This window comes from Schistocerca serialis, chromosome 1 (genome assembly GCF_023864345.2).
Source record: "Schistocerca serialis cubense isolate TAMUIC-IGC-003099 chromosome 1, iqSchSeri2.2, whole genome shotgun sequence".
NCBI lineage: Eukaryota > Metazoa > Arthropoda > Insecta > Orthoptera > Acrididae > Schistocerca > Schistocerca serialis.
This window is the reverse complement of record NC_064638.1, coordinates 503,519,991-503,539,366: the sequence shown is the minus strand read 5'-3', so window position 1 is coordinate 503,539,366 and position 19,376 is coordinate 503,519,991. Positions and strand designations below refer to the sequence as shown.

Here is a 19,376-nt window from a genome sequence, read left to right as displayed (position 1 = left end):
CAAATCTTCATTTTTTTCGGGGGGCATGAAACAGTACCCCCCCCCCCCCCTGCCGTTGCCTTTGGTAGTACCCGTTACTGAAAGTATACTGATAGTGTGAAGAGTGTGCTAAAAATATTTTCGGGTTCTGGACACATCAGTATGCCTTTAAAAAGTATATTGTTGATATAAGTCAACAACAAATAACGAATTATGTTTTTCTTTACTTTTTGTTTAGACCCTGTAAAAGATACCGCCCCTCCCCCTTTGGCAATGCGAGTTGTAGAAAATGCGCTGGTATTGCTAGCGTTAAACTGAATGTCGAGGATAGGTCTGCTGGGATAGATTCGGGACACGCAAGTCGCCACAGTGGCGTCCAATTGAACGTTTACCAGCAGGCCGCTGAGTCACACTGGCCTGAAACCTTAAGTAATCGACTTAGTGAGCTTACGTGAGTTCGTTTTACGCATAAAGATTTACCACAAGTATTGGAAGAGTTGCTTTTGACGGCAAAACGATTTTCTTTAATGAGGCAGAGCCTCAGCACATTTTTACCAGTAGGTAACATAACATCTAACTTCCCTGGGCGACAGCTCGGCCACTTCGGTCGTGTTCATTATCCATTGGCGTGTTTTCGATTAGATTTTTGTCTACTGGGAAAGGTGAAGACGGAGCAAACAGACAGAAGGCAAACTCTAGAGATGGATTACCTGTATAATAACCATCAGAAACATCAAACCCAGACAGACACACTGCTGCGAAGACCGATAGAGGTGTACTGAAGTTCGTGGTAGTGTTTTCGAAAATTTAATCGAAATGATTATAAACGACTCGTGCGCTTCTACTGTAATAAACTGCTTCGGTATGTTATTGTGTGTTTGTTATAACTTTTGTGTGGTTTATTTTACGCATAACTCTAGAGCTGCTTACAGTTGACGTATCTTTATGTACCTGATCACTACGCGGGACCGCGGAAGGCTACAGGAAGATACACATGTTAGACATACTGACTTAGAGAAGTACGTTGAGAGCCTGAAAATATTTAATTAATAATAAAAATGAAAAAGATAATTTCAGAATATTCTGAACGGTGTATTGTAAAAATTTTTCTGGCAGCTTTCCAGGATATATTCGTTTCTCGTTGAGAAAGTTGTGTTTCCCGTAATTTTGGAGGAAACGTACGTAAAACAAGTTATACTTGATTTTTAAGTACTACACAGCATGTAAATGAAGATCGAGCGAAAAGCTTCTGCCAGGAGCCAATAAGTGACGACAAGTTGAAATATAGTAGGTGATATGCAAGTGCTGAAATGATAAAAAGAAGGTAAACTTCTGTTGTCAAAATGGTTTTCCTTTTGTATCTTATTGCTGCTTGTTGTTATGTATCTTGACCCATCATTTAGTTTCGTATAGTGGGGTGTAGAATGCCATATTTGCATCCGACACTAACTTGCAATGAATTGTTAGTAAAGAAGACAATGTTTTGAATGAAACACGTTCCTTAAAAGAGTTAATGAACTAATTACAGTTAGAGTAACAACAGCTCGACATTTCGTAGCTACCGTTCTGTTAAGTAAAAGCAACTGCTACTTAATAATTCAAACGGAAAAACAAATTAAAACACTTAAATCATATAACAAAAAAATTGGAAAGAAAATAGAGAATGGTCTCACACAGTACATAGTGTCCTAATTATAGAAATTATCGAAACGAGAAATATATTCTAAATTAAAAGAAAGGCGGACACATTTGTGCGAACAGAGAGGTCGATTAATGGCCAAGTAAGAAGAATCAATTGACGCAACTCATTTTCAGCAGCTTTGGCTCAAAATCGAAAACAATAATGCCGTTGTACGTGAACGTTAAGACAGACTCAGATCGGCATTGTCCTCCCCGAGAGCTGCATGTCACTCGAGGCAAGTATCAGTGTTGCCCATGAAGTGAGCATCTATCACAAAATCGGCAAAATAACAGTAAATTATAATAATAATAAGAAGAAGAATAGTAACAATGTATTTCATAAAATTTGGTTGATGTAAAGTACTGAAAGTAATGAAATCTTATATATAAAATGTAAAATTAGTTCCATCTTACTTTTTTAGGATAAGTGATCATAAATTAATAAATGCAAAATTGCTTAAATGTGTTAACTATATACCTCCGATCGTACCGTTTCTTTCTGCGGATATTGTTGGTGTTAAGTGTATTATGAGTTATCCAAAAATACTCGTCTTCTTGCAGTGCGGACCATGTAACCTTAAAGGTTGGATCTCTCTGAACTAGAGGATACGGATGTTTTCACCCGCTTGATGCGCAAAATGTTCAAATGCGTGTAAATTCCTAAGGAACCGAACTGCTGAGATCATCGGTCCCTAGTCTTACACACTACTGAAACTAACTTATGCTAAGAACAACACACACATCAATGGAGAACTCGAACCTCCAGCGGCAGCAGCCGCGCAATCCGTGACATGGCGCCTTAAACCGCGCGGCCACTCGGCGCAAAACCGTGACTCGTTCAGAACAGCTGTACAGACGTTTGGGACTTACCGAGGTGAACAACAGATGCAAAAAGGCAGCTGAACACCGAGTGTATTGATAAAAGAAACTTCTACCTTAAAGGAAAATAAGTAAACTGAGAAAAGTTGCCATTGCATGGCCGAGTAACGAAGTAAATAAAGAAATAAAAAAAATTAAACATCTAAGAGCAATTATTCTTAAGTTTTTATTCTGGGTTATTGTAGTTCCACTAATAGTTGCGGGTGGCATCTGTTTGCTTGAACTGAGACCGTGGGTCGAGAATTTAGCAGCAAAGGAGCGATAACAGACCCTCTGCTCTTTCCGCTTGCAAGAGACCTGCAGTAATAAAATGTAGGTTACCGAGGCGCAGAGAAAACCAACGTGTTCCGTTTCAGTATCCGCGCACTCCAAACACCCGACTTCTGCCCCCTCCTAACGTTTCCCAGTTCTGCCGCAAGATGCCTCTTCCACCCGCTGACTTTTGATTACACCTCCGAGGAGGAGGAGGTGGAGAAGAAGGAACAAGGAAAAAACGACGACGAAGAAGACGAAGAAGGCGCACAAAAAAGTGCCGGCTCGGCCCCCCCACCAGCGCGGACAGATGATGCCACCGCGACTGGGGGGCGTGGCCGACGATTAGCCAGGGCCACGCCGATTGGCGGCAGCCCGCCCCTACTACCGCTCGCGCGACCGGCTCTCCTCGCCGCCGGTTAGGGTAGGCGGGTGGGGGCCGGGCCCGTGGGTGGGGTGGGGCGGGGAGGGGCGGCGTCGCCCACAACGGCGGACAGTGTAGTTTGTGCCGGCTAGCGAGAGGGACGTGTTTCGCCCGTCTGGTCGCGCGCTCACTTTGCGACCTGCGCCGTCCTCGACTGTGGAGACCCAGCCGGCCGCGCTTGCTACCCGCCGGCACCAGGAGCTAGGGGCGCGCCGCGACGGAGCCGCGCCGCAATGCTCACAGACGTGACGCCGTCCGTGGGCCGGCCGCCCGGCCAGCTATACGCACAGACCGTAAGTACCGGCAATTCCTAGGCCACTGTAGTTGTTCCCGTGAAGTTGGCAGGAATGTCGTCATTTCCGTAACGCGTGTTCCTTATCACTACTTCCGAAGACGGTATTTCGCACTAGTGTAGCTTAAACAAGTGTCTACTCCCCATTCTGCCCAATTCCAAAATGAATCATCACTTGTTCCAGACATTTACAAATCCTGCTGATACCTTCAGATTTGCTGATACGATTCTTCTCGGTTTACCACATCGGCGTAGCAATTTCGACTAATTACTTGTAGGACCCTTGACATCTGCAAGTGAAGATCAGTATTTGTTCTTACAACCAGTTCTAGAAGTCTAATGTTTTCCTTGAATAACAGCAATTTTTTCTTCCATGTATACATACGTGAGCACCGTAAAGCCGACGGAACCACAAATATTCTGTGTAAGCATAGGCTTCCGCGGCCATTGAAACATTCAACAAAATTCTTCAGAATTTGTGACCGCAGTGTGAATGTGAAAAACACCCGACGTTTCGGCCACTACTGCAAGTGGCTTCCTCAGGCTTCTTTCTTTTTCCTCCTAAAACCAGTTTTATGGAACACATATTCTTGGGAAGGCCGTAGTGCAGTACAGTAAAAGTCTCTGAAAGTTCGTAGAAACGTCGTCATTTCCCTACACCTCTTTCTTCCCACAACTTTCAAAGAAGGTATTTGGCGCCAGGGCATTTTGTGTATACTTGTCACTCTGCGCGATCCAAACATAACGGGATCAGTCGTCGGCAATTCAAGGCCATCTAGCTGTGTATACATATGATGCGGATAGTTTCAAATTTCATGATATAGGCCTATTCTTTTTGGGTTAGCAGCTGAATAACAACCACTACTTGAACTGGCATTTCCACAAGATGACGATTTTCATTTGTACTTAACAATTAGCGGTAGAAATCTAACTCTCTCCTACAGTCAATTTGTTCGCCTCTGTTTTCACACGCGGTCACTAAAATCGACGGAACAACAATCATTCAGGTCTATCCCTAGACTGTGAGTACGGCCAAATTGTAAAGCGCCTACTCCAATTAAGTAACGTCGCTTGCCAAGTTCATGCATCCGTGGTCAGTACCCCACACCTGTTTCTTTCCATTACTTTCGTAGTGTTTGGCAGTAGGATATTTTACGTAAATGCCTACTCATTATGTTCAGTTCCGATACGATGGAACGAATCGTCGCCAGTTAAAACCGATCAAGCTACATAGGCTATACAAATGTTGTGGATAGCTTTTACTTTTCCCAGGTTAATAGAGGAATAAAAATGTCGGATCTGAACTGACACCTAGGTACGTTTCTTATTCGTCATCTTCGGGCAAACACGTTTATTTCTCCTTTCAACAAACAGTGTTCCTGAGGTAAAAACTAATTTTTCCGCCCGTTTATTGACACGTGGGGACTGTAAGGATGAAGGAAAGATCGCATATTCAGGTCTTAAACAGGAAATCATACACCTGGATGAGAACAACCATGGAACTTTTAATATGAGTGGAAAAATACATGTGGGTTCTGTAGGGACGCTTTCGTCCCGATTTATACCGCTTACTTTCGCGGACGAGTGCACTTCACTAATGACGAGCACACCAGCGGTGACGGCTCAATCTAAAATTCATGTTCCCAAATGAGGATGGTCTGGGAACTATTGGTTTTCGCAGATGAGGTCCAGTCAGTTTTGGTAACAATTTGTTGGCGATATCTGGAGCCAGAATATTCACACACGTATCGTTAATAACGACGCAAGCGCCTTATGTGAAACCGTGTCCTCGGAAACAATGTACCATTCACGACATTTGCGACTTGCATCGTAATTACAAAAAAGAACAGTTCGTATTTTCGTCAATAATATATCACCGTGTGCACGAAAACATGACGCAGTTGCCGAGTCTTCCGATCTGAAACTTGAAGTCTTGTAAGTGGTCGGCAGAGGGTCTGTTTTGCCTCTGACATCTGTTTAACTTGTCCCAAATACCTAAGTAAATATGTACTTGTGTTGACTGCACTTAAAACATTAAAAGCAGTGCTAACCAGCCACCGTGTTGAGAGGTTTAGGGTCGCAGTGACAAAGTTTATTTTCATACTTTTTCGAAAGCATTCGATGTTATATGTCTACCATTTGAGGAGAAGTTTCTATGTCACCCAAATTGACACCTTCTTCTTTTGCGTTGCAGTTTTTGTTTTCAAGTCGTTTCTTCATTATTGGCTTAAGTTTTACTAACTACGTGTTGAGAGGTTTAGGGTCGCAGTGACAAAGTTTATTTTCATACTTTTTCGAAAACATTTGATGTTATCTGTCTGCCATTTGAGGAGAAGTTTCTATGTCACCCAAATTGACACCTTCTTCTTTTGCGTTGCAGTTTTTGTTTTCAAGTCGTTTCTTCATGATTGGCTTAAGGTTTACTAACTACGTGTCTCCGACATGGTTGCGCTGTCACACTCAAGTCGCTACTATTTCTTGTCTGCTTTTCACTGCCCAATACTGGTTTTTAACTGTTGGTCCGTGGACGTGTTTATTTGTTGCGTAGTCCTTTTTTCTTTCTGAACAAAGTGATGCAATTTGGCCATTTGTACATCTTTATCCTCGTATGAATTCACAGTGCATCTGCAGCGGTCCGGTTTCGATGCTGGAGATCGATTTCCAGTTTATTACTCTCATTCACCTACTCATAGCCTCTATATTACCCGCAGTATTAAATCATAACTAAGAAGTAGAGCCTTTGACAGAATATAGTGCGCAGTTTTGATTTATATGCACCTGTAAGTCAGGTCTCCTTCATTTTAATTCACAGTATGTAAAGTGAAGAATATAATGCGGATAAGATGTTGAGGAACAGTGGTTGACAACTGTTTGATTTTGCCCCGACTTACCCACAGAAAAGCAACACCTTTGAAATTGGATTTCCGAGTACGTACTTATTTCTGTTATCACTTGCTCAACAGTCGATAATGAAATGCAGTTACGCCTAATGTTTTTCGATGTTTGTGAAACGAAGTTATCATCATGAGCGGTGTGAAATTGCATTAGACTTCCAAAACTCTTTTCTATTACAAAGGCTACATAAACAATTGCATATATTAGTAGAGTTTCGGGATTTGTACTTACAATTTTTCGGCAACGTGTTGTTGCTCCATTATGACACCTTGCCACAGATGGTCTTCAACAATGATTTACTGTATAACCACTCAGATATACTTTTTACATCTAATGCGCCACAAAATTTTCAAGAACTTTTGTTCTGCTCTACATAGTTCCCCTAATCAACTAAAAAAAATATATCGCGAAAAGAAACTCGTTTCAGAAGTTGGTACTGGATGTTATAGAGTAATGTCATAGCAAATACACATGAGCGAGTATTAGCACTTTTACATCTAAGTATTTAGAGAAACGTTTTTAACTCAGCTTCGTCAAAATCTGTGTCGATAGTATGTGAGTGCTCGTTCCGTTGTATCAACGATACCGCTTGATGGACCTGTGTCACTGCAGGAGCAATATCTTATTGTGCCCAGTACTTTCACCGACAGATCGGTGCAATGTGGCTCTCCTGTGCGTATCTAGTCTGGGAATCAGTATAAAGTGTGTGGTAGAGGGTGCTTGTTAGTGAAGTATATTTTAAGTAGCCTTTGTAGTCTGGTAGTGTCTGCAAACAATGATTGCTGCTGTACCTCTGTGCACTGACTGCTATTTTTAGTCTTGTGTTGTCTTCACGATCTCTGAAGGTCTGAATTTAAAAGATTGTTACAGGAATTTTTAAGCTAATTTTCGCTATATGTAGTGCGTCTTTCGAGGTAGGTTTTTCGGTTAAGATTGACTACGTCCTTGTCATCTTTTCAGGTCGCTCTACTTGGTATAAAAATTACAGATGACAGATTACTGCAACCTTATTCAGCATAATATGTCATTCGTATTTTGTTCGCGCGTAACAGTTGTGACGTTCATTTTAACAGATAGGCTGTTATGGTAGCTGCTATATGCCCGAGAGGCGTCAATAAATATTTTATATTCGGTGAATTCCGGTTATTTAGCGATGTAAGGCAGAGTGTGTCCAGTCAATGCCGACCTTGTATCGCAAGGGAACGTTAAGATGTATCAGTATTTTTGTTAGGTATGTTTTTTCGCAAATAAAAAAGTCTATGACTATTGACTGCTCCGCTTTTTATATACGCTCGTTGTTTTTCGTTGACACACATGGGAGCCGACACACCTGAGCAGAGTACTGAGAGAATGGGCCACTGACGTGTTTTGTTAGCCATGTCATACTTTGACGTTCTGCAGCTTGCCCATGTCCTACTAATAATTCGAGGTCTGTCAAAGCGTACCACATACTTTACCCAGAGGTGAGTTTCGTGATCATTCCATTTAATACATTTACACGTTGATGCTGCAATGTATGTGTATATTGGTTTGACGTGACTTACTGTATTTGTAAGTCATTAGCTTGTAGTCTTCTCGGCAACGTCTCTTACAAAATCTTTCTGGGTGTTCTGACGCGTCATCTTCTAACAGCAAAAATGAAACCCCACTATAAGGCCCAGAGGATCGCGCTAAGCAGACCGGCCGCAGTGCTTTTCTCTGCCATGTGGTGTCATTCGGATGCGGTGTGGACGGGTATGGGGTTAGCACACCGCTTTCGCAATCATTATCGGCTTTCCAGGCCTTGAGCCTATATTTCTCGTTCAAATAGCTCTTCTACTGGATCACCAATCTGGGGTGGAGTCCACTCTAGTAATAGTCTTCGCACCAAGGAGACACCTCTGTCTGTACTGGTGATTGAACGCTGGACTTCAACGTGGCAGTGAGACGCACTGACAACTCAGCTGTGGAGGTGGACAAACACTTTAAACAGAAAAGAAATAAAAAAAAACACGTTTCGGCCATTTTGCAGGGCGTAGATTAATATTTCATTATTATATACGAGGGGTTCCCAAATTGTGTTTCACGGAACACTGGTGATCCATGGGAAGTTTGCAACTGCTCAGGAAAAACCGTTCGTAACATGGTTTTTGTCTGGACGTTTCTTATTTGTTTAAAAAGTTGTTATTTTTTCTGCGCTATTAGTTACAATGTAAAACTGAAGTAATCACTCAATAAAAAAGGTTTCTTGTCGGTTTTATAAATTTTATGTATTCTATTGACTCTCAAAATAAAGATGGTGATCCATGGAAGTGCAGAATTTTCAGTGTTCCATCAGAGGGAAATTTTGAGAACCCCTGGCCTGTACCTTAGGCAGCCGTAATCTTCCTGAAACATCGGTTATTTGGTTCAAATGGCTCTGAGGACTATGGGACTTAACTTCTAAGGTCATCAGTCGCCTAGAACTTAGAAGTACTTAACCCTAACTAACCTAAGGACACCACACACATCCATGCCCGAGGCAGGATTCGAACCTGCGACCGTAGCACCAGCGTGGTTCCAGACTGCAGTGCCTAGGACCGCTCGGCCACCCCGGTCGGTTATTTCAACATATCAGATGTTTCACAAGATGACGCGGAAGTTCAACGAGAAGAATTTTAACGTTACCATTTTCATTCGGCTGCCGTCGCGACTGTGTAAGACTTACCGCTACTGGCTGATCCCCTCGGACGCAGCGAGGCAATAATTGGCGGCCGACTGACCAAACACCCGCCCTACATACTTTCTTTTTTTTTGTTTTGCGGCCCAGCCGCGTTGCGTGCAAACCGCTGGCTGGCTGCCGGGGGCCCACATCCTGGCGCGGCATATGGCGGCTATTGAGAAATTAAGTCCCTTCCCCATTGTGCGCCCCGTAAGTGTATATCGCACGTCAGGTGCCACAGTCGCTAATGGACCCGACGGGCCCTTCCGAAGACTGCCTCCTCTATTTGTTTAGTCTCGGCGCTCTTCTATCGGTCTTTTATTTTCGCTCCGCGCGGCTGGCGCCAGCTTTTAGTTTGCTGGAGAGCCGCGAGTGGCGGCGGCGGCGAGGGCCCTTTTGTCGGGCGTCCCGCTGCGCACCCGTGTCCAGCGGGCGAAAACGCCGCACCAGTCGGACAGACATCCCTCTGCCCTCTGCTCTTTTCTGCGCATGCAATCCTATTTTTTCCCCCTCTGCAACCGTGTGTTTCTTTTTTTTTTTTTTTAAGTGTCTGTCTGCGCGGAGCCGCTTAACCTCTTAGGACTGCCCGAGGCGCGGAGCACAAAAGCTACTTACACGGGTACGGCTAATCCGGCGGAAAGTTTGCAGAGGTGCCTGAATGGCCCGCGGGCGCCCGCTGCGTCGCATTGTGGAAGACTGGCGGGGGTCGCACGGCCGCACACGCCTGCCGCGAGCCCAGCTCGTGCCACATCGAGCGCCCCCATGAAAACACTCCTTGCAAATATTATGTACAACAGGGTGTCGGGGAAAAAGAAACCTGAAAATAAGGTCAGAACACTGTAGATAGCATATAGAGACAGCAGGAAAATGCTGTACCGTATATTGAACCAACAAGTTTGCTGTTACCATCCACGACGCGTTTCGAAGGTTTAAACCTACATCATCAGGTGGATTTACTGGTGTTAGTATGACATACGTGTGTCAGACCATCTTCATTTAAAAAATATGACAGTTTACATGTGATGTGTTATGACACAGAAAGGGGCCTGTGACCACTGGAGACAGTGCCACACGTTACCGCAAAATCGTAACACAACACACACACACACACACACACACACACACACACATACACATGTCGTATTAACACATGTAAATCCACCTGATGATGGAGGTTTAAACCTTCGAAACGCGTCATGGATGTAAATGAATGGTCACTGGTGACCATAAACTTGTTGTTTCAGTCGACTATTAATACCAGAAGCTTTACATGCCTTAACACTTTACAAATGAGTTAATTTCTTAAGTATTTGACGTTAAGCATGTGCATTATTATTATTGTTATTATTATAACTCTGAACGAAAAAACACATGACGCGGGTGTAACATTTTACAGTATGCATTATTTTGGAAATCGGCTTTTGGCTGTCATCAATTACAAATATGAGTAACTGCGAAATTTTTGTGGGATCAAAGAATTCAAATAAAGCGCATTTGCAGTGCATGTCAGTTGGTTTTATAAACAATGTCAGCAAGCCGCGTCTTGCAACTCCCAAATATTGAAGAAAAGAAATTTCTAAGAAATTTACCCTGAAGCTGCTAAATACTTATTGGCCGTCTGGTTACGGCTTTGCCTATTATCACAAGTCACGTATTTAGTATACATTTGATGTGGACAGTATACCATCACACAAGTATCGCCGATCTTCATTATCCAGAATATTGTGATCCAGTCTGTGGAAATCCATCTTCATAAAGAGTGTTTACGGCACCTCCGCTGTTCAATATAAAATGTAAAATCAAAAATGCCTTCAGCCTTTTATAATTCCAGTTGCATTTTATTTTTGCTACCAGTTTCGGCGTTACATTATGCCATTTTCAGGCCCCCTGACCGACTTGTAGGAAGAAACCCACCTCTTGTGCAATCGAAATAGTGGGCAGCATAGAATCAATGGTATTCATAGACTTCTTTTTAACAACGCGATCCCTTCGTTCATTAATTTCAGACCAATGACTGTATGCTGGACACTATTTCGATTGTGCAAGAGGTGCGATTCTTCCTACACATCGGTCAGGGGGCCTGAAAACGGCAGAGTGTAAAGCGGAAACTGGTAGGAAAAATAAAATAAGATTGGAAATATAGACGGATTAAGATGTTTCTGATTCGACATTTTGTTGTGATCTATGTAACAACCATATTTTATATACAATGATTAATTTGTTCTTATTGGATTACATTGTTTATCACGCTGACTTATTTATCATAGATGTTATAGTTATTTTGAAAAATGTTCATGTAAAGTTAACGTAATTTTGACGGGTTTTGTTGCGAAGTTGTCTAATTCTGACAGATACTGATGCAAAGCTACGATAAATTTGTCAGCGTCACACACAGAGTAATCCACAGAGAATAAATTTCCCATTGCATATAAAATATCGTTGCCAAGTGAATCAGATGATGCTGAATAATGAAGATCTGAGATACATTTCATTGTAATAACATAAATAGAACTGTCCACGCCAAACATATCCTAAATACAGTACACGTGGCTTGTGAAATTGGGCAAAGACAAAAACTAGTCAGACGATAAATAATTAGCAGCTTTGGTGTAAACTTGTAAGAAAATGCCCTTTTTCAGCCATTTGGCTTTGAAAGATGACAGCTGTTAATGTTTGATTTAGGACTAAAGCGAGAGGGAATTATTTCAGTTGAATACGAAGTAAAACGACTTAAATGAAATAAAATATGTGACAGATTAAATAAGGAACTACATGACAAATCACAACAACTGTTTTGGGAAAAAAATAATCTGAACATTATATCTACAGTAGACTTTGGTGGTATGTTCAGTAGGAGGGACGGGGGGCGGGGGGGGGGGGCAGGGAAGAGTGACAGAATAACATAGTCTTGTCTTTAACAAGTCGAGTATTAGAAGCTGGAAAATATTACAGCTGAGACTAAATAGGCAAGTGAAATAACTATAATTACACGAAATAATTTTTCTTAATAGTGCAAGCGAAACTACAGCAGCTGAAACAACTAAAATGGGGCGTATGAGTGGGAGGCGTAACTTACAAAATTGTTTGGGTGAGATTATTAGCAACATCTGTAGTTAGAAGTGGTGAGTAAGGTAACTGTGTTTGATCATTCAGTGCAAGTGACTTTTCTTTTTACAACCGTATTAACCAACTAGGATCACATTAACAACTTCAGCTCCTCTTCTTCCTTTGTTGTTATTCCCTACTTTTCCAGTATTCCATCCTTTTCTCTCCATGAAGTCTCTTCCTTTCTTCTGTCCATGTTGTTCCCGAATTTTATTTCTTCTGCTTTGAAAACCTTCCAAATTTAGTATTTTATTTTTAAAACGGTTTCTTTCCGCTATTTCTTATTCTTTGATGTTATTTCTTTCTAGTGACATTTATTAATTTCCATTATATCAAGGTAGTTCATCTCCCTCCCTTCCTGAATGTTATGTAAGAGCTCATGCTGCACCATGTAACTGCGGCCTTGCTGAAGCAGGTGATCTGCAAAAGCAGAGTCTCCTTCTCTAAGTCTCCGTCTTAGTTTTATTAGTTGCGGATTATTCTCTTGATGAGTACAATCTGGATAATTTGCGCTCCGTTTCAGGAAAAGCTAGTTTTTCGCGTATCACAATGTTTATTACGTCATATCTCCTGAACTATGTGTCATGTAATTACATAATCTTGCAGGTACGTTTATTCGTATCTGTTAATACTGTCTGCAAAATGTGTTGCGAGTAGATCTGATAGTACAGAAGTAATAAAATAGAATGTCATGACTGATAGCGAAGTTTTACAGCATGAAGATCAAAAACGTAGTAAGTAATAAACATTTTTACTTTAACTATTTTATGCGGGCAAAATTTGCGAAAGAGTTTGAAGTATGCGTAAAGCTTGTTGGAAACTGCTAAGTTCTCTTATTTTCGAATAATCGATGAATGGAGTCTGGGTATTTTGCGCGCCGTAGGTTATGCTGCCTGGATACGTACTCACAGTTCTAACTGGAATACTTGGCTTATTGTGTTAAATCTTTAAGATAAGATTATATCTCTTAGTGAGTAAACTAGGACAGCATTTTAAATTTTTGAATCCGGTCGATAAGTGTACGAAATATTGTAAGTCAAATTTTTGTTGCCCCTGGAAGCATTCAGATAGGCAACCTGCTATTGACAGTGTGCATCGTTTGAGCCTTACAGTAACATAGATGCAGCAGCGCTCAACTAAAGGTGACATATGAGGTAGATAAAGTAAAGGAAGTCGCCTATTCTGATACACAAAAGTGACGCGCGTGAACTGACACGGAATAAGTGACTGGCGTTAATTAGTTTTCCGATAATAACTGTAAATCAACTCGCTTTTTGCATGGATAATATAAGATAAAAACAAAGGTTTCATGTTTATTACTCTACCGCAAGAATACTAATTGGAACACTAAATAAAGAATACAAATTATGTCAGGGATTTCTAGATAACAGTGTAATGCGTTAGAACAGTTTCGTAAACGAGAAAAACACTGGAGTATAATTTCGTAAAAGAAGTGAAGGGGTAGGAGATTTTTTTCCTGCTGTGCTTATGATTGGAGCACCTTTTGGAAAATTCCGATTCTGTTAGTCAAATAGACCTCGAGCCAATCACACATTTGCAGTGGTACTCCGTATGTATTTTGGTTAGTACGATGTGGTACAATGTCGAGTTGATTTAGTTGTAGACATGTTTTGAAGTCGCATCTCTGCCATTGACACATTGTCGTATGCTTCTCACAAAATACCACATATGATAATGAGTTAGCATCAGTTAGTAGCTTGTCATCTGAGTAGTAAGTTAATAAGTTTATATATTCTTAGCATGACAGTATTCTGGTTTTGTTTTAAGAAATTCTTGAATAAGCAGAGATGGTCATAATTCGAATGTCTGTTTGTAAGCCACGGTACTTTTCGCCGAAAGTTTCAGTTGGAGGCGGCATTCTGTTGCATTTCTCAGACCTTTGAGAGAGGTTACCAGCCAGAAACATGCACATCGACAAACTATGGTGCAACAGAAACTGTGGTACCATTTCTCACTTATGTGATTCTGGCAATAGTACGTAAATAAAAATGTCCTCCCTGGAAATGATCTTCCCGAAAAATCTACGACTTATGATCCAAACTAACACTATTTCGAACAGCAGAACCACCCTTTGGCACCTTCACTACTTTTACGAAACTATGCAGGAGCCTTTAACCCGTTTACCGACACTTTTCTAACCTATTACAAAGGTGCCTAGTCTTCTTTGGCGTAATTTACATGCTTTATTTCGTGCCTCAGTATTTCAGCGAAGTGCTATAACTATGGAAGTTCTGTTTTTATATTTTTTTGCTAGAAGTAAGTTGTTTCACACTGTTGTCGGAAAACCAGTTAACGCCATTCGTATACCATTTTGTTACTCATTTACGGTCGTCAGATTTGTGCAGAATGGGCGATGTTATGTACTTTAGACACCTCATACATTCTCGTCAATACTTCAGCATTACAGTAGCATTTTACTCAATATCAGTGTTACTAAACCCGTACTGTTAACAAGCTCAACACACAATTGCATTACCACTTCGGAGAATTTATTATTCAGCAGTTCTATACCAGCTGCTTATAATAACAGAAATATCAGAATATTTCAAGTTGTTTATCATAAATATCCGGATTTTTTAATTTGACGAATGAGCCACTTCTTTATGTGCACTTGCCAACCATTGACAATGGTGGACACTGGCGGAATGTCGATCGAATACACATGCGTCGGCCTAAATGACTGAAAAATTGGTCTCTTGGCTAAGAATCTGTTTGAGAGTGACATAATACTAAATAATTGGATAATTTTAAATCTGTTAAGCTATAAGTATAGTTTATTGCTAACGTATGGAATTCCATTCTCCAGTGTCAGTATCGAAATAATGCATCTACAATAATTTGGTTGTTGTTATTGTTGTTGTTGCCATCAGTCCTGAGATTGGTTTGATGCAGCTCTCCATGCTACTCTATCCTGTGCAAGCTTCTTCATCTCCCAGTACCTACTGCAGCCTACAACCTTCTGAATCTGCTTAGTGTATTCATCTCTTGGTCTCCCTCTTCAATTTTTACCCTCCACGCTGCCCTCGAATACTAAATTGGTGCTCCCTCGATGTCTCAGAACATGTCCTACCAACCGATCCCTTCTTCTAGTCGAGTTGTGCCACAAGCTCCTCTTCTCCCCAATTCTATTCAACACCTCCTCATTAGTTATGTATCTACCCATCTAATCTTCAGCATTCTTCTGTAGCACCACATTTCGAAAGCTTCTATTCTCTTCTTGTCTAAACTATTTATCGTCCATGTTTCACTTCCATACATGGCCACACTCCATACAAATACTTTCAGAAACGACTTCCTCACATTTAAATCTATGCTCGACGTTAACAAATTTTTCTTCTTCAGAAACGCTTTCCTTGCCATTGCCAGTCTACACTTTATATCCTCTCTACTTCGACCATCATCAGTTAGTTTGCTCCCCAAATAGCAAAACTCCTTTACTACTTTAAGTGTCTCATTTCCCAATCTAATTCCCTCAGCATCACCCGACTTAATTCGACTACATTCCATTATCCTCGTTTTGCTTTTTTCGATATTCATCTTATACCCTCCTTTCAAGACACTGTCCATTCCGTTCAACTGCTCTTCCAAGTCCTTTGCTGTCTCTGACAGAATTACAATGTCATCAGCGAACCTCAAAGTTTTTATTTCTTCTCCATGGATTTTAATACCTACTGCGAATTTTTCTTTTGTTTCCTTTATTGCTTGCTCAATATACAGATTGAATAACATCGGGGATAGGCTACAACCCTGTCTCACTCCCTTCCCAACCACTGCTTCCCTTTCATGCCCCTCGACTCTTATAACTGCCATCTGCTTTCTGTACAAATTGTAAATAGCCTGTCGCTCCCTGTATTTTACCCCTGCCACCTTCAGAATTTGAAAGAGAGTATTCCAAACAACATTGTCAAAAGCTTTTTCTAAGTCTACAAACGCTAGAAACGTAGGTTTGCCTTTCCTTAATCTAGCTTCTAAGATAAATCGTAGGGTCAGTATTGCCCCACGTGTTCCGACATTTCTACGGAATCCAAACTGATCTTCCCCGCGGTCGGCTTCTATTAGTTTTTCTATTCGTCTGTAAAGAATTCGTTTTAGTATTTTGCAGCTGTGAGTTATTAAACTGATAGTTCGGTAATTTTCACATCTGTCAACACCTGCCTTCTTTGGGATTGGAATTATTATATTTGGCTATTAATAACTTTACGATATCAGGTAACCACAGCTGATACAAACCTCTGTTATTATATCGTTATGATATATTCGACCATGATGGTGATACTTTCCATGAAGATAGCGGGAGTGCTGTTCTAAATCTGATGTGGAGTTTAGTTAAGCTGCGGTTGAAGCATTTACCGATATTTACCAAGAGCGGAGTTCTTCGCCCAGCAATCAGAATTAAAGTCTCCCATTGATTTCCTAAAATTATCCGGAGGTAATTGCACCTAAATCCTCTGTTCCTTTCTACATCTACGTCTATAGTTTGCAAAACTCTCCAAGGATAGAGGCAGAGAGATTTCGGTGTCTTGGTGTCTTGAGAGTCGGGCGCGGCGGCGGGCGGCGGATGCAGTGGGTTGGGTAGTTTGGGGAAGGAGACCAGACAGCGAGGTCATCGGTCTCATCGGATTAGGGAAGGATGGGGAAGGAAATCGGCCGTGCCCTTTCAAAGGAACCATCCCGGCATTGGCCTGGAGCGATTTAGGGAAATCACGGAAAACCTAAATCAGGATGGCCGGACGCGGGATTGAACCGTCGTCCTCCCGAATGCGAGTCTAGTGTAGAGAGATTTCGTACTGTGTTATAATTTAGTATTTCTTTCCATCCCATTCACGAATGAGGTATAAGAAGAGTGACTATTAGCAATGACTTTCTGCAGCTACTTTTCTTTCTATTGCTATTCTAGGAGCAACCTGGAGAGTTTTCCAGGTCATATGCATGTGGAGATCGGAGTTTTCTAAGTAGGACTTGACAAGGTGTAAGCTCCTTTGTTTTCGTCCACATGTACAAATTTTGCAGTTGTTTCATCATACCCTACCGCTGAAAGAACGAGCCTTCCATCATTAATCCTGCCCATCTTTGTGAAGGGGGGGGGGGGGGGTTGCGCAGACACTGAATTACATTCCGGGTAAAGGGTTAAGGTGACTGTCGAGATGGTGTACTTGGCAAAAGAACAAGGCCGATATCCCCCCACCAAATCGAAACACCTTCTCTCATGAACTCGTCGTCGATGGGGCGCTGTTTGTGTGACACAGTTTTCCCCGGTTTATGAGCCCCCAATCGTGCAGCCGAAGAATACCTCGTTTTAACGTTATTTAGCAATAACTCTTCTTCTATACGAAGAGATAGTTGTCAGTCTCCCTTGTCTTCTTGTTACATTGTAAGCGTGTACTGTTTTGCGTATTTACCATGGCAGCTATACTGATAAACGCACCGATGGCGGTGACGCAGTGGTTAAAACATTGGACTCTCATTGAGGCGGAAGGGCTCAGGTCCTGATCTATGTTCGCACAAGTGAGATGCCGCGAAGTTCGCTGTGAAAATTTTCACTGCTGTGAATGTGATTTTGCAGGAAGAGAGGTAATTCGAATATTGAGAAAAACAAATAATAATTATATGTTTACACCGTAACGAGCTACCGGAGACAACGGGTCTCTTATACCAAAATCGAACATTTCTTGCAGGTTACCTTCAACAGCAGTAATGTAATTTTTGATACACATGACACAGAACTATATTAATAATCTTTTATTCCACAAGGTTTCGGTAATATACCATACCAGCTTCTCGGTATACGTATGCAAGAAAACAAATCAAAAACAAACTGCAGAAAAATACTAAAATACATCATTAGCGTGTAGGCACCTTCTTTACAGACATGGAAAACCATATAATACATACGAATATACGCAGTTAACGCACATGCAGGAACGCAACAAGTTAGTTAAACGGGAGAGGTGTGACCCATTAGAACCGCAGATATCAACTGATCGTCATGCAGTAAACGCATGTTACAGAGTGACAACAGAAGAAATCAATGAAGTGTAGATGTAACTCCTGTTACTTCATTCATGCAATTTCACAATATTATTTGACATGTTGCATTGTTATGAAACTGCATATATGAATTAACATGTGTTATATCTCTGCTTCGTTGATTTCTTGTAGCAACCATCTTAGGTTCTCACCCCATGGCGTGTACATACTATATGACGATCAGATGTTATCTGCTGTTCTAACGGGCCAAATCTTCTTCCGCATTAAGACACTTGCTTCCTTGCTGAATATGCCTGACTCCGAAAATTTTATATTTGTAATATGGTTTTCCATGTCTGTAAGTGATGCGACATATGAGTAATACTGATCATGTAGTAAGCATCATTTCACGTACCAGTTATAAGCAAATTCTGTATTTTCGTGTATTCCTGAAGTATTTTATTCTTTGTTTGAACTGATGTAGATACGAGAAGATGGTGTATTGCCGAAACCGGCTGTAGTAAAAGTATATATGTACCGGGTGATCAAAAAGTCAGTATAAATTTGAAAACTTAATAAACAACGGAATAATATAGATAGAAATGTACAAATTGACACACATGCTTGGAATGACATGTGGTTTTATTATAAACAAAAAAAAGTTCAAAAAATGTCCGACAGATAGCTCTTCATCTGATCAGAATAGCAACAATTAGCATAACAAAGTAAGACAAAGCAAAGATGATGTTCTTTACAGGAAATGCTCAATATATCCACCATCATTCCTCAAAAATAGCTGTAGTCGAGGAATAATGTTGTGAACAGCACTGTAAAGCATGTCGGGAGTTATGGTGAGGCACTGGCGTCGGATGTTGTCTTCCAGCATCCCTAGAGATGTCGGTCGATCACGATACACTTGCGACTTCAGGTAACCCCAAAGCCAATAATCGCACGGACTGAGGTCTGGGGACCTGGGAGGCCGAGCATGACGAAAGTGGCGGCTGAGCACACGATCATCACCAAACGACGCGCGCAGGAGATCTTTCACGCGCCATCTCTCGGACATTTTGTGAACTTTGTTTGTTTTGGTTCTAATAAAACCCCATGTCATTCCAAGTACGTGTGTCAATTTTTACCTCTGTATCTACATTATTCCGTGGTTTATTAAGTTTTCAAATTTATACTCAATTTTTGATCACCCT

At 41.3% G+C, this 19,376-nt stretch overlaps 1 protein-coding gene across 1 annotated transcript in view; it reads left to right on the top strand.

The window, feature by feature from the left end:
* The first annotated feature begins 3,311 nt into the window (after nt 1–3,311).
* LOC126474142 (transcription factor Sp8) overlaps nt 3,312–19,376 on the top strand; it is a 225,387-nt gene continuing 209,322 nt past the window's right edge. The window contains exon 1 of the mRNA XM_050101595.1: nt 3,312–3,507. Coding sequence (XP_049957552.1) covers nt 3,448–3,507 — 60 coding nt within the window. The 5' untranslated portion in view covers nt 3,312–3,447. The remainder of the gene's footprint in view (nt 3,508–19,376) is intronic.